Source organism: Pinus tabuliformis, chromosome X (genome assembly GCF_031772625.1).
Source record: "Pinus tabuliformis cultivar Carrire ecotype Pingquan chromosome X, CPIR1, whole genome shotgun sequence".
Classification (NCBI taxonomy): Eukaryota; Viridiplantae; Streptophyta; class Pinopsida; order Pinales; family Pinaceae; genus Pinus; species Pinus tabuliformis.
The window spans coordinates 33,718,624-33,732,276 of NC_142308.1; the positions used below are offsets into that span (position 1 = coordinate 33,718,624).

Sequence of the window (13,653 nt, forward strand, 5' to 3'; positions counted from 1 at the left end):
TCAAAAGGTGTCACCAGCGGAAATGGCGGAAAAAAAGAAAGCAAGGATTGTGTTACTACTGTGATGAGAAATACTCCCCGGGGCATAAATGCAAGGAACCCAAATTCTTTCAAATTGATGCTACTAATCACAGTTCATCTGAGGAAGCCCCACCATTTGAGGGACCAGAGGAGGAAGATGAGGACAACCAGCTGGACAATGAGCTCCCAGCTACACCTGAAGAACCAGTTATCTCGCTTCATGCTTTGGCAGGGATTTCTTCTCCCCAAGCTCTCAAAATCAAAGGTTTTATTAAGCATCGCCTTGTAGTAGTCTTGATTGATAGTGGTAGTACACATAACTTTATCCATCAAAGAGTCGCTGAAGCAGTGCATTGTTTTGTCAAAGCAGTCTCTAATTTCCAGGTCCAGATTGCTGATGGGGGGACAATGAAATGTGAAGGTCGTTGTGAAAATGTCAAACTTCAAATGGGGGGTTATCACCTAAAGACCCACATGTTTGCCATCAACATGGGTGGGTGTGACATTGTCTTGGGTGATGAATGGCTCCGCACACTCGGCCCAATCACAATGGATTTCCAAGAGTTATATATGAGTTTTAAGCAGAATAACCACACACATACCCTCCGCGGACTCCAGGCAGGTGCTCCCTCTATCATCAACTCGCATAGAAAGGAAAAATTGTTAAAAAAGGGCCACCGTGGAGTTATAGCCCAATTTAATGCCATCCAGGCCTTCGAACCCACTTCTCTTCATATTCATCTCGAGATGCAACAAGTCTTAAACAACCATATGTCGGTCTTTGACAAGCCTCATGAGCTTCCACCCTCGAGAGGGGAACATGATCATAGCATTACTTTGGTCCCAGGGGCACAACCACCAAATGTGCGCCCATATAGATATCCTTTCGCCCAAAAGAATGAAATTGAAAAAATCATCAAGGAACTCCTAGAAGCAGGTGTCATTCGTCCTAGCATTAGTCCTTATTCATCGCCTGTGGTCATGGTGCTCAAGAAAGATGGGGAATGGCGTATGTGTCCAGACTTCAGGGCCCTCAACAAGCTGATAGTCAAAGATAAATTTCCCATCCCGGTTGTTGATGATTTGCTGGATGAACTAAATGGGGCTCAATTCTTTACTAAGCTTGACCTTCGCTCGGGCTATCACCAAATTCGCATGAAAGAAGTAGACATTCCAAAGACTACTTTCCGAACTCATGAAGGCCATTATGAATTCCTGGTCATGCCATTTGGTCTCTGTAATGCCCCATCCACTTTTCAGAGCCTCATGAATCACCTGCTCAAACCATATCTCAAAAAATTTGTCCTTGTTTTCTTTGATGACATCCTCATCTACAGCCTCACCTGGGAAAAACATCTTCAACATGTAGATCTGCTCTTGCAACTGCTCCGGAAGCATAAATTATTTGTCAAGATGTCCAAGTGCTCTTTTGGCATGGAAGAAGTTGAGTATTTGGGCCACATTGTGGGGCATGAAGGTGTCAGGGTGGACCCCAAAAAGATCCAGGCAATGTAGGATTGGCCTCAACCAAAGACCTTGAAGAGCTTGAGAGGATTTTTGGGTCTCACCGGCTACTATCGCAAATTTTTCTGCAATTATGGTCACATTGCTAGACCCCTCACTCACCTTCTCAAGAAAAATTCATTCCTCTGGAATGATGAAGCGCAACAGGCATTTATAGCTCTCAAACATGCCATGTGTTCCACTCCAGTATTGGCACTACCTGACTTCACCAAATCTTTTGTGATTGAATGTGATGCTTCAGGTACGGGTATTGGGGCTGTCTTAACGCAGGAAGGTCGACCCTTGGCCTTCATTAGCCAACAACTAAGTGGGACAAATCTGGGGCAATCTACCTATGAGAAGGAGATGGCCATCTTACATGCAGTGGATACCTGGCAACCATACTTATTGGGGTGGCATTTCCAAATCCGCACAGACCATCAAAGCCTTAAATATTTTTTGGAGCAACGCCTATCCTCGCCACAACAAAATAAATGGCTAGCCAAAATGTTGGGATATGATTATGAGATAATTTACAACAAAGGGCGCGAAAATGTCGTAGCGAATGCTTTATCACGCCAATTTGAGGAGGAAAGCACCCTACTAGCAATCTCTCTTCCCATTCCAGAGTGGATTGAAGAGACTCGCAAGGAATGGTTTTCACATCCTGTGCTCTCCCAACTCATTAATAAATTGCAGGCAGATCCAAATTCCACAGCGGGCTACTCTTGGTAGGATGAGATTCTTCGCTACAAGGACAAAGTAGTGATATCACCAACATCCACCCTCAAAAGTCGCATTTTGGCGGAGTTGCACTCATCTCCCACTACAGGCCATTCTGGCTTTCAGAAGACTTATGCTCGCACTTGACGTTCATTCTTTTGGACAGGCATGAAAAAGGACATTCTTACTTTTGTAGCTGAGTGTGATGTGTGTCAGCGCCACAAAGAAGAAACACTCAAATCCCCAGGCACATTACAACCATTGCCCATCCCAGCCTCAATCTGGACGGAGGTTTCTATGGATTTCATTACGAGTCTTACAAAGTCAAGCAACAAGTCAGTCATCATGGTGGTTATGGGCAGACTTTCTAAGTATGCTCATTTTTGCGCCCTACCCCACCCTTTTACACCAACTTTGATGGCTCAATCTTTCATGGACCAGATCTTCAAATTGCATGGCATGCCCACTTCCATTGTGTCTGATCATGACCCGATCTTCACCAGTAACTTTTGGCAGGGACTCTTCAGGCTATAAGGTACCCAACTACAACTCAATACTTCCTATCATCCCCAAACGGATGGTCAAACTGAAGCAGTCAACAAATGTTTGGAGACCTACCTCAGGTGTTTCACTTCAGAAAAGCAACATCTATGGGTACAATGGTTACCTCTAGCCAAATGGTGGTATAATACTAACTATCATGCCACCACCAAAATGACTCCATATGAAGCAGTTTATGGTCAATTCCCTGCTTCACCTACTTCTTATATCCAAGGATGCTCGAAGGTACAAGCAGTGGATCAACTCCTACAAAATCGCGCAACCATGCTAGCCCACCTCAAAGAGAATCTCCATCAAGCTCAAAATCGCATGAAGCAACAGGCAAACCAACATTGTTTAGAGCGCAAATTTCAAGAAGGGGATCAGGTATTCTTGAGGCTGCAACCATATAAGCAAACATCACTCAAAGACAAGGGTTGTCAGAAATTATCTCCAAAATTCTACGAACCGTATCAAATACTTCAGCGCATCGGAGAAGTAGCCTACAAGCTAGCCTTGCCACCCACTGCAAAAATCCATCCCGTCTTCCATGTCTCGTGTCTCAAGAAAGTGGTGGGGAACCATTGTAGAATTCAAACCAGTCTACCAGAATTGGATGAAGAAGGTTCAATCTGGCTCCAACCGGAACAGGTTCTTGACACGCGAGAAAGGCACCTGCGCGGCCGCATGACCAAGTCCTCGTCAAGTGGAAAGACACCTCTCCAGAAGATGCGACCTGGGAACCAGTCACTGTTCTTCAGCAGCTTCAGCCTTGAGGACAAGGCTATTTTTATGGGGGAGGGCATGTTAGGGTCCAACCCTAACCCTCTTATTTATGTAATAGGGTCGAGTCATAGTTATAGTTAGTTAAAGAGTCAATAAAGCCCATATTAATAATTGTAAGTGGTTGACCCGCATTTAAAGAAGGGACCACAGTTAGTTGAAAATAGGCCATGGTATTAGATAGATGGTATTAATAAGAACCATGGTACTGACCCATGGTATTGCATGTACGAATCCTATATAAAGGATAGAGACTCCCCTCGAGGAGCGTCGTGTCTTATTTTGTAATTGAGCCCAGCACTATTGAAGGTTGCCCCCTCGAAGAGGCAAGTGAACACTGCTTTCCTTTCTGAATAATCAAATACACGCTATTATTTCTTATTGCTCTGTGTTCTGGGTATATTTCTTCGCATATTTGGTATTCTGGTATCTTCTCGCAGGTCAAGAGCATAACAAACTCTAAGCCATTATTCTGTGAATCAGGAGCCGAAACCCTCAGGCATTATTCTGTGGAACAGGGACCAAGAGCCTGAGGTATGTATCTATAGAAAGGGGTTGAGACCCTGTGGTGTCTCTTTGAGGCAAGGTGGCCGAGAATCCTATTGTTAATCTCTGTAGAAAGAGGTTGATTTTTGTGGCACAGTGCAAGTTTAAAAGCAAACCTTGAGGACAATCTCTTGACTTAGTTGCAGAGCTTCTTTGAACAGAATGGTGGAGAGTTGGCTTGGTCTTAGGAGGTTTGTCATCTTATTGGTTAGCTGACTGTGATGTATCTCCTTTTGCATTGATTCTCTAAAAAAAAATTGGGCGGGTTTTCCCCATTGTGGGTTTTCCCAGGGTAATATCTTGTGTTACTTGTGTGGCTTCTTCTTTTTGGTTCCATTGTCATTGTATCATTGATGTTTTCTATATAATTTTCTTAATGATGTAGTCATGTTTAAGAATGTGCTAGGAGATCATTTAAAACATCCAAATAAATTATTAGTTAAGAAGACCAAGTAAAAATCAACACAACCCTAGACTTATTCACTTAGCCTTTCATATGGTCCATGAATATACATGTTTATGAAGTTGTTCTATTATTGTATCCTTCTTTACTTCAATTTATCCTAGATTTAGCTTTTGGCATTTTCTAGCAGTTACATTTGCACTCCCACATTGTACTCGTACAGGTTGTATCCTTTGGTCCCATTGACCTATTTATGGTCATTCATTGGGCATTAATAAAATTATTTTATCTTATCTAAGGGAAGTAATTTAGTCTTCCGCCCTCTTCATCCAAGGCCCTCTATCATAGACCTTGCCCTAAATGACTCCATTGCCCAATTGAGAGAAGGCAATAGGCTAGTTGTGGTGATAATGTTCGACTTTGATTTGCATGTTCGGTAATTTTGAATCTGCGTTACATTCTATCAATAAAAATTGCATTTAATAAAGTGAAAAGGCAAAATCTAGCATTCATTACATCTTTATCCCCAAATTAGGATTGACATCTAGGCTTATTTTGTTATTTTATCCATGTTAAACCATTAAAAACTCCAAAATTTCCTTTTCCCTGGCTTACCCCTTGATAGCCTTTGATAATTTGTTGAAACTATCTCTTAGAGGATATTTCCTAGCTGCTATATGCTTTTGCATGTTGTGAACTTGCATATCACTAAAACCCTAGTTTATAGCAGATCTCTTTTAATCTGTTTTGGTTGATGGATAGTGTGTTTGATTACATGTATCACTTATCACAGCCATCAAGGTCTTGTCAATAACTTATTCCATAACCATTAGACTTTATATCACCTTTGAGCCCTTGTTTCTTGAAGATCTTGTCTGGTCACCTGGTGATTTCTTTCAGGAAGCTCCCTTGTGGAGATAACATCCAGCCCTAAATAGTTGGAGAGAGGCCAATGAGGTGACAATGGTAGCTGATCTCCTCGTTGCCATAAGACTTAGGTTGCCTAGTAATGCTTTACACTAGGCCTGCTAGATTTTGCAAGAACAAGTAGAAAATGTAGTTAGTATTGACAATGAGCCATTGGCAAGTACTAGATAACAGCTCAACAACAGTCTTTGCTCATCTTAGTCCAAAGGCCTTCTTTGGAGCTCATGTCTCAATGGCAGTGGGAAGCTAGAATGTTGTTGATTTCCCATTTCGTTGTTTTTGCAACTATTTGACTGGCAGCATGGTACAAAGGTATCTAGACGATTGAATGGTCTATTGATGGCACTCAATTGCTTTAAAAAGGTGAGAGAAAAAGTGATAATGGATACACAGAAGAAGCAATAACTTGCACACACCCACTTCACAAGACCTTTGCTGATTTCCCATTTCATTGTTTTTGCAACTATTTGACTGCCAGCATGGTGCAAAGGTATCTAGACGATTGAATGGTCTATTGATGGCACTCAATTGCGTTAAAAAGGTGAGAAAAAAAGCGGTAATGGATACACAGAAGAAGCAATAACTTGCACACACCCACTTCACAAGACCTTATCACTGGTGGAATAGTTACATGTTTATTCAACAAATAAAGGTGAAAATAAGCATATCACTACATGTGATGTTCAAAATTTAATAAGTCATTGGAATGACTTATTTTGATCTCCTAAAAATGCTAAAATTTTGAATTGAACCCTTACATTTCATTGCAAACCTCTTTGTTAGGTAGTATCACACTACTTTAAGCATCACGGTCTTATGGTGATTGTTCATTATATATTTAGTAATTAAAAACGGGATCACACCCACCTTACATATTCCAAGCCATATGAAATATGGAGACATGATTCTCCAAAAAGGAAGGTATCATACAAGAATTAAGTTCCTTTGGCATCTCACTCTCTAAGGTGTTTCTCTCGAGTAAGTGTTAAACAAAACTGAAAAAAACAAAAGAATACATGATTAAGTACAATCATGTAGCATCTTAAGAAGTTTTCAACGCATAAATAGATGGGCATTGCCATAATTGATTCTCAAGTTTGAATTAATTTGTCCTTATCTACATTATATATTTATAGTGATCCAGAAAAAGCATTTCCTCCTACCAAATTTCCATTGATTTCAGATCTCATCAGTTCCTTTATCAGAACCTTTCATACATATTCAAAATTTTTCCAGCATGTGTATAAATACTAATCAGTGTCCCACAATACGGCAAGCAGACTCATGCTAAAAGCATTAGAAAGAAAGAAGCAACATATACATTGCTGATGAATGCATAAAGGCAATGAACTAAAACCAGAACAATCTAAATGGTAGTGTAATGCAGGGATTGGCAGCACATACGAAAAGCAAGAATATGCATGCATGATAAGAAATTTAAAACAGCGACTTATAAAGATGCCAGATTTACAAGTTCCAATTGAGGTGGTGCTAAACTTCATAAACAATATGGGAAAACAGAACTTACTTGAAGGCAAAAGCAAATAGAAGGAGAAACACTGGAGCAGAAGATTTGCACTGCCAATAGAAAACCAAGCAATTGACATTTTGGTACTTGAATTCATAGATAAATAATTCTAAAATTGAATAACAGTAAACATCATGAAAAATGCTATATATGAAACAAAGAAGCTAAAACTTAAAACAGCATTAAATTGACCTTAAAGCCACATATACTTACCATTGTTTCAAAAGTAACTGAAATAAAGACAAGGGATGCATTGCTCAAATCTATGTCCAACGCAGTTGCAACAGCAGTTGGTACCACTGAATAAGAAATAACAATTACATGACTAACCAACAAAGATATTATAGAAACACATGCATCAGAAGAATTTCAGAAACTTTTACATGCATGCTGAAATGAAGGCACTGTTAAATCAAAATATGTAGGTCAGCACGGAAATTTTAGCAAAAGCCTCAGTTTCAAAAAAAATATCCAGAGGTATATTCAAATAGTTTTAACAAGGACCACTTAAACTTAGATGCATCATTTGAGAAAACTAAGAAAAAATCTAAAATGATTATGGGAGCCACGCTTTGTCCTTTATCTTTAAACAGAACTGTGTCATCACATGTTGCATTCTATCTCCCATGGGCATATTTTAAGTATAATCTCCATACAAACCAAGTTCATTCCACAAGTGAAACAGCAAAAACACAAGAATAATGTGTGTCATAAGAAGTAAACTGTAGCTTATCCAACCTAAAACTCAAGTTTTGACGATTCTGAGCATGGAAATGACATAAGATCAAAAAGCAATCTACATTACTTGAACTATCCAATGTTCCACCAAGACTCTGGGACGGGGAGACGCACACGGGAGACGTGTGGCAGTACCCTCAAATTTTAGGGAGATTTAGGGGGGACGGGGAGACATAAGGGCTATATAATTTTTTTTCACATATATATATATATATATAGATCAAATTCATATTCAAAAATGAAAACATAAATATATTGATTCATACATAGTTGAATTAAACAATGAAATACAATGATTTGTATTCATCGTTCATACATACATCATTCATACTCATCATTCATCCATACACTATGACATTCAATAATGAAAAACATTGATCCATATTCATCATTCATCATTCTAGAATCTACATTCATTTAAAAATTAAATTTATCATTCATCATTCTAGAATGTAAATTCATTTAAAATTTAAATTCATCATTCTAGAATCTAATTAGTACTAGGCAAAATAGACTATAGTATATACCAACGTTATCAGAACCAAACTGGAAAACCCTCTAAACCTAGAAGCAGTCGGAACGGTAAAAAAACCTGGACTGAAAAACTGGTTGACAAAAAATACATAAAATATTCAAATCTTAAAGAAATAAACAAAAACAAAACAAAACAATATATATATATATATATATATATATCATGTGCATCCATATGAATCCAAACCATTTATACACAAATAAGAAAAAAAATCTCATTTATATAGCATGTAAGTGTGCACATAACCAAAATAGCACCGAGTGCAATCGATCTCTGAACCGAAAATACATCAACAAATAGGCTCTAGGTGACCTCTAGCATCCAAAAAGAAAATCATGCTACAACAAATACCTACATATCATCAAAATCATTGCCTATATTGGGATCTTCATCATCAATATCACCCTCTAAACATTAAAATAAGATAGAAAAATGTAGTAAAGTTCCACTAGCACAACTCGTTGAGGATGTGTCTCATCAACAAGGCAACCCAGGATCAAACCTCACAAGGAGTGGTTGTACCCTGTGCTAGGGGGAGGAGACATGCAAAAAATCTAGCCAGCAAAGGGTTGGTGGGCCCAGGTCGGGTGCGATCCCCGGGTCACTTTGACAGATTAGATGCCCTTGGGTCGCAGCTCCTCAAGCCACAAGTCAAGCCTAGAGGACCACAGAAAACTTGACAAACAAACAAAAAATATAGAAAAACATAGCACATCAAGTAAAGATTTTGTTTGGGTGATGGGTACATTTCTAAGTTCAAGAAACGCGAGTTTGGTTTCAGGTACAGGGGCGGGTACATCACTTTTTGAAACAGGGTGCGTCGGTTCGTCGAGGGTATATACTATATTAAAGTTTTTATATATATTGTACATTATATAAACTATATTATATATGAAATTCAAATTATGAATTTTCAATTTTGAAAAATCTTCAAATTTACAACAAGAAAAATAAAACATTGAACATTCACATTGAACTTTCAAATTTAATATCAAGCAAACATATATGAATCGTGATAATAGATATATATTATATATCCAGAACTCCATTGTCATACTACATTCAAAATTTGCCTCAAGGCATTTCCACACATGAAATAGAAAATTCCAAAAAAAAAAGTGAAACTGAACAATGAACATGTCTCCAGATAACTGATTTGGCTTCCTCAAGCCATGTCATCACTCATCAGCATCCATGTCATCATGATCAAAATCTCTAAGCTCATTAGTCACTAGGCTCTCTAGGGAGGGATCACTCTCATCTGGAGGCTCTTGCTCATCCATAGCAACTAGAGGTAGCTCAATAAGACCATCTGGTTGTATCTCCTCGTCCACACATGCAACATCATCTGTGTATTGGTCCCATCTCTTGAAACGACCCTCCTTGTACACTAGGTCTTTCTGAGATATGATAAGAAGTGTGCTATGAATGTAGACTAAGTTCTCAGCCTTCTTCGATCCCAAACTGTTTCTCTTTACTGAATGTATGAAAGCGTACGTGCTCCGCGTACCCATTTTTGGGGAACCACACACCCTTTTACGGGGTACCTAGTACCCATCATAAAGAAAGAACCCATTTTTAAATTTCAGAGTATCAAGTTCTCCATACTTGAGCTAAGTTCAGAAGAGTGTGTTTGAGAGGAATCCAAACCTGTATCTGGTAGTTGGGTAAGTGAATCAAGTATGGGTATGCGAACCCCACTCCTGGGTTCACGTACCCCCGCTTCACAGGAACATTTTTAGTAGGGTCATGATAGAGGAGTTTGACAACCAATGCCATTAACATCAAGGTCCATAGAGGGCTTGGTTCTCTTGATTAAATACTAGTATGATACCCTCATACATGACAAAATCTAATGGAAACGTTGCAATTCCCCCAATCTTGAAATCCTGAAAAAACTGTTAAGTCTGTTGGATTTTGAGTGAGATCTAAAATTCCACTTTCTCCCTATGAAATCCAATGAGATCGGAACCACTCTCAAACATCTTGAGTCATTTCATGGTAATGTTAAAAATTTAAGTAAAAGGGTGAAAAATAAAAGATTTAACATTACTATGAATTGCATAGCAATAATAGGGTCTTAAGATTCAATATTAAGCTTCCCCACACAAACAATCGTGAAATTCAAAAGGGGTGTTTCTAGGCGTCCAGGAGCACCCCTTTTAGGGAGATGCGTCCCCCACACTAGGGAAACGTTTCCCCCTGCGTCTCCCAAAAAGGGGGACGTGGGGAAACATTTCCATAGATGCCCCCCCGTCCCAGGTGCGTGGGAAGTGTGGGGTGCATGCACCCCACCCTAGGGAACGCGTCCCCGTGGAACACTGGAACTATCAATAGATGGGATCATTTGCCAAAACAATGTTGAAACATAACTATAGTGGGGAGCGATGCTTAAAAACATAGTGTTAAGTCCGAAAACATGACAACTATTTGCTCCCAAACCATAAATTGCAGCATAAATAACATCGTTCTCATATGCATGAATCATTGCATTTGTTAACAGACTTTTCAATGACATTTATGATAGGCAGTCAGTTTACAACCAAGTATCACTTCAGGTAGCAACAATAATGACATTGGTAGACAGCATCTATGTGTTAGGATATTCCGACACATAGGAAATAGTTAAGTTCAACTTGGTCTAGTATAGAGTTAGGTATAGAGTTAGGTAAAGTGTGTTTCTTTACCGTTGTACATTTTGTAACTTACAATCCGACGGTCACGATATGTAGTGATCCGACAGTTCACTCTCTCCTCGGTATTACCGACACTTGATCCGTGGCTTGACACCCGATTGGTCCATGAGTTCTATTTAAAGCGCATGGAGGGTCATTGTTCGGGTAATCCGTGCATGAGAGAAGCTTATGTAAATTTTCATTCTTTGATTAATAAATTGCCTGTAGTAGCCACGTTGGCGCAGGCCGTGGACTGTTTCCCTCTTTGAGGGTTTTAACCACGTCAAAAATACTGGTGTATTGATCTGTGATCTGGTTGTGAGCGGTGTCCTTTTGGTGTTCTTTCTGAGGAACTTACCCTGTATATTCCTACATGGTATCAGAGCCAGGTTGAGGGCCGCGTCCGTTGGTGATCCAAATCTGAAGCCGGTAGAACTGCATCCGACTGCCGTTTCCTAGATCTGTTGTTTCTGACTGCTTTCGGGCCGAGAGGACTGCTCTGTTGTGTTCGGAGCATCTGTTCCAGTGAGGAACCCCTTTTGTTTCACGCGAAAAAGTTTCCGGTAGCCCTAGCTGCGTCATTTTTAAGATCTGGAGGTATACAGTCTTTATTTGCAGTTTACTGTTATTTTCTCTCTGCTTATTTCGGTTTCGGTTTATTTAGTTTTTTTTTAACCGGATCTATACCTTTCATTTCTGCGTATGCTCTTTGCCCTGCGACTCTGTGCGATCTAGGCAAATCAGAAACAGAAAGGAAGGATTTTTCTCATGCGTATGCTCTTTTCCCTGCACCTTAGTGTGATCTCGGAAAATCAGAAACATTGAGAAAAATATTTAGTTTTTCGGCTAAAGCTAACTTTGAGCCGCAAGGTTCATTTTTGAAAATATCTAGTTTTTTAGCGAAAGCTAACTTCGAGCCATAAGGTTCGTTTTTTTTGCATGTCCGTGTTGGGTTTTGTGTTTTGTGGGGAAAAAGAGCTTTCTCAAGGCAAGCACGCAAACCAAGGCCCCCCCCCCCCCCCGCTCTCTCTCTCTCTCTCTCTCTCTCAAATTTTTTGTATAGATCAATTGGTTCAAAGCTATTTTAAGAGAGTAGAGGTCTTGGGTTCAAGTCTCCATTTTGTGGGGGCGGATTATTTCATTCCCGCACATTCGCGCACTTTGCCGGCAACTTCAACAATTTTTTTTTTCAAAAAGCCATAACTTCATCCGGAAGCCTTTTTCAGAGCCGTTTTTTTTAAAACAGCCTAATTTTTCGAGATCTATCCATTGGAACACTTACTTTCAGCATCTTCAGCTTCAGTTTTTTTTTTAAATGGAAAGTCCATGCCAAGTCATTCTTGACAGCACTAACTACTTCCAATGGATATCCTACATGGAAGATTTACTTAGAAGTAAAGGTCTCTACAGAATAGCCACAGGCCAAGAGAAGAAACCAAAAGATGAAGACAAGGCTGCAAAATGGGAAAATAGACAAGATCAAGCGCGTGGTTTGATAGGGATGTCTATTTCTCCTGATCTTAGATTCCATATTGCAGAACTTGAAACTCCTCATGAAGCATTGGAACAAATCACTAAAGTTTTTGGGATTAAAAATGAAATTAGAGCCCATCAACTTGAAAATGAGTTGCTTACATTGGATCCTAATAATTTTTCTTGCATTGAGGATTTCTTGTCCAAATTCAAGACCCTTAGATATCTCTTGGAAGGTGTTAAGGTTAAGAAAGAAGATAATAACCTTATTTATTCCATCCTTACTAAGTTGGGACCAGCCTACTCTGTATTTGTTTCCACCTTCCATTCTACAAGGGAAGCTTTCATTTGTCAAGGAAAAGACTACAAGGCCCCTTCCTTTGACTCTTTTTGTGATTCTTTAATAAGAGAACAAGAAAAACTCTTACACCTTGGTCTTCTTAATCTTGGAAACTCTTCCAAGAAAGCGTTAGCCGCCCAGCAGCAACCAAATTCAAAGAATCCTAAGAAGTCATATCCTAAAAAGAATGGTCCTAAACCAAACAAGGGTCCTAAGCAAACTCAGCCTCAAAATGAAAGATCATTTCAGCAAAATGATAAGACCAATAAAAACAAATGGAAGAAGACTGATAGACATTGTAACTTTTGTAATCGAGATGGCCACTTAGAATCTAAATGCTTTAAGAAGATGGAAGCCTTGGAAGCCGCAATGAAGAAACATAACATCCATGTGGAGCATTCTTCAACTTCACTTCAACTTCATCTTCAGGGATGGCACTTTCTGCATGTCGTTGTCAATCATCTCAGTCTGGTTATGCATTAAATGTATCTTCTTCTTCTCATTCTCATGAGTGGCTCATTGATTCTGGAGCCTCTTATCACATGGCCAAAAACCAAGCCATGTTTTCTTCTTTAAATGATTGTAACACCAAAAATATATATGTTGGTGATGATAGATCTCTTAATGTTGTAGGGACTGGAACTGTTCATCTAGACAATGGTCAGTTTAATGATGTATTATGTGTTCCAACCTTATCCTGCAACCTTCTATCTGTATATCAGATAACTCATTCAGGTGAAGGTAAAATTGTTGAATTTTCACCTCATGATGTTGTAATCAAGGATCTGAGAGATCCTAAACAGATTCTAGCTACTAGTATTGCTGATGATTCCACAAGGTTGTATAAGTTTCACAACTTTGGGTCATCAAATCTTCCCTCAGTATTTGTTGCTCATAATGATGAAATGAGCAAACTTTG

General features: G+C 39.3%; 1 protein-coding gene across 3 annotated transcripts in view; it reads right to left on the minus strand.

Annotated features, from left to right (window-relative positions):
- LOC149138193 (Nucleotide/sugar transporter family protein) overlaps positions 1–13,653 on the minus strand; it is a 256,676-nt gene that overhangs the window by 197,929 nt on the left and 45,094 nt on the right. For all 3 annotated transcript variants that reach the window (XM_089446671.1, XM_089446672.1, XM_089446670.1), the window contains exons 3-4: positions 7,187–7,272; positions 6,974–7,023 (exon numbers count right to left, since the gene is read on the minus strand). In XM_089446671.1, coding sequence (XP_089302797.1) covers positions 6,974–7,023; positions 7,187–7,272 — 136 coding nt within the window. The remainder of the gene's footprint in view (positions 1–6,973; positions 7,024–7,186; positions 7,273–13,653) is intronic.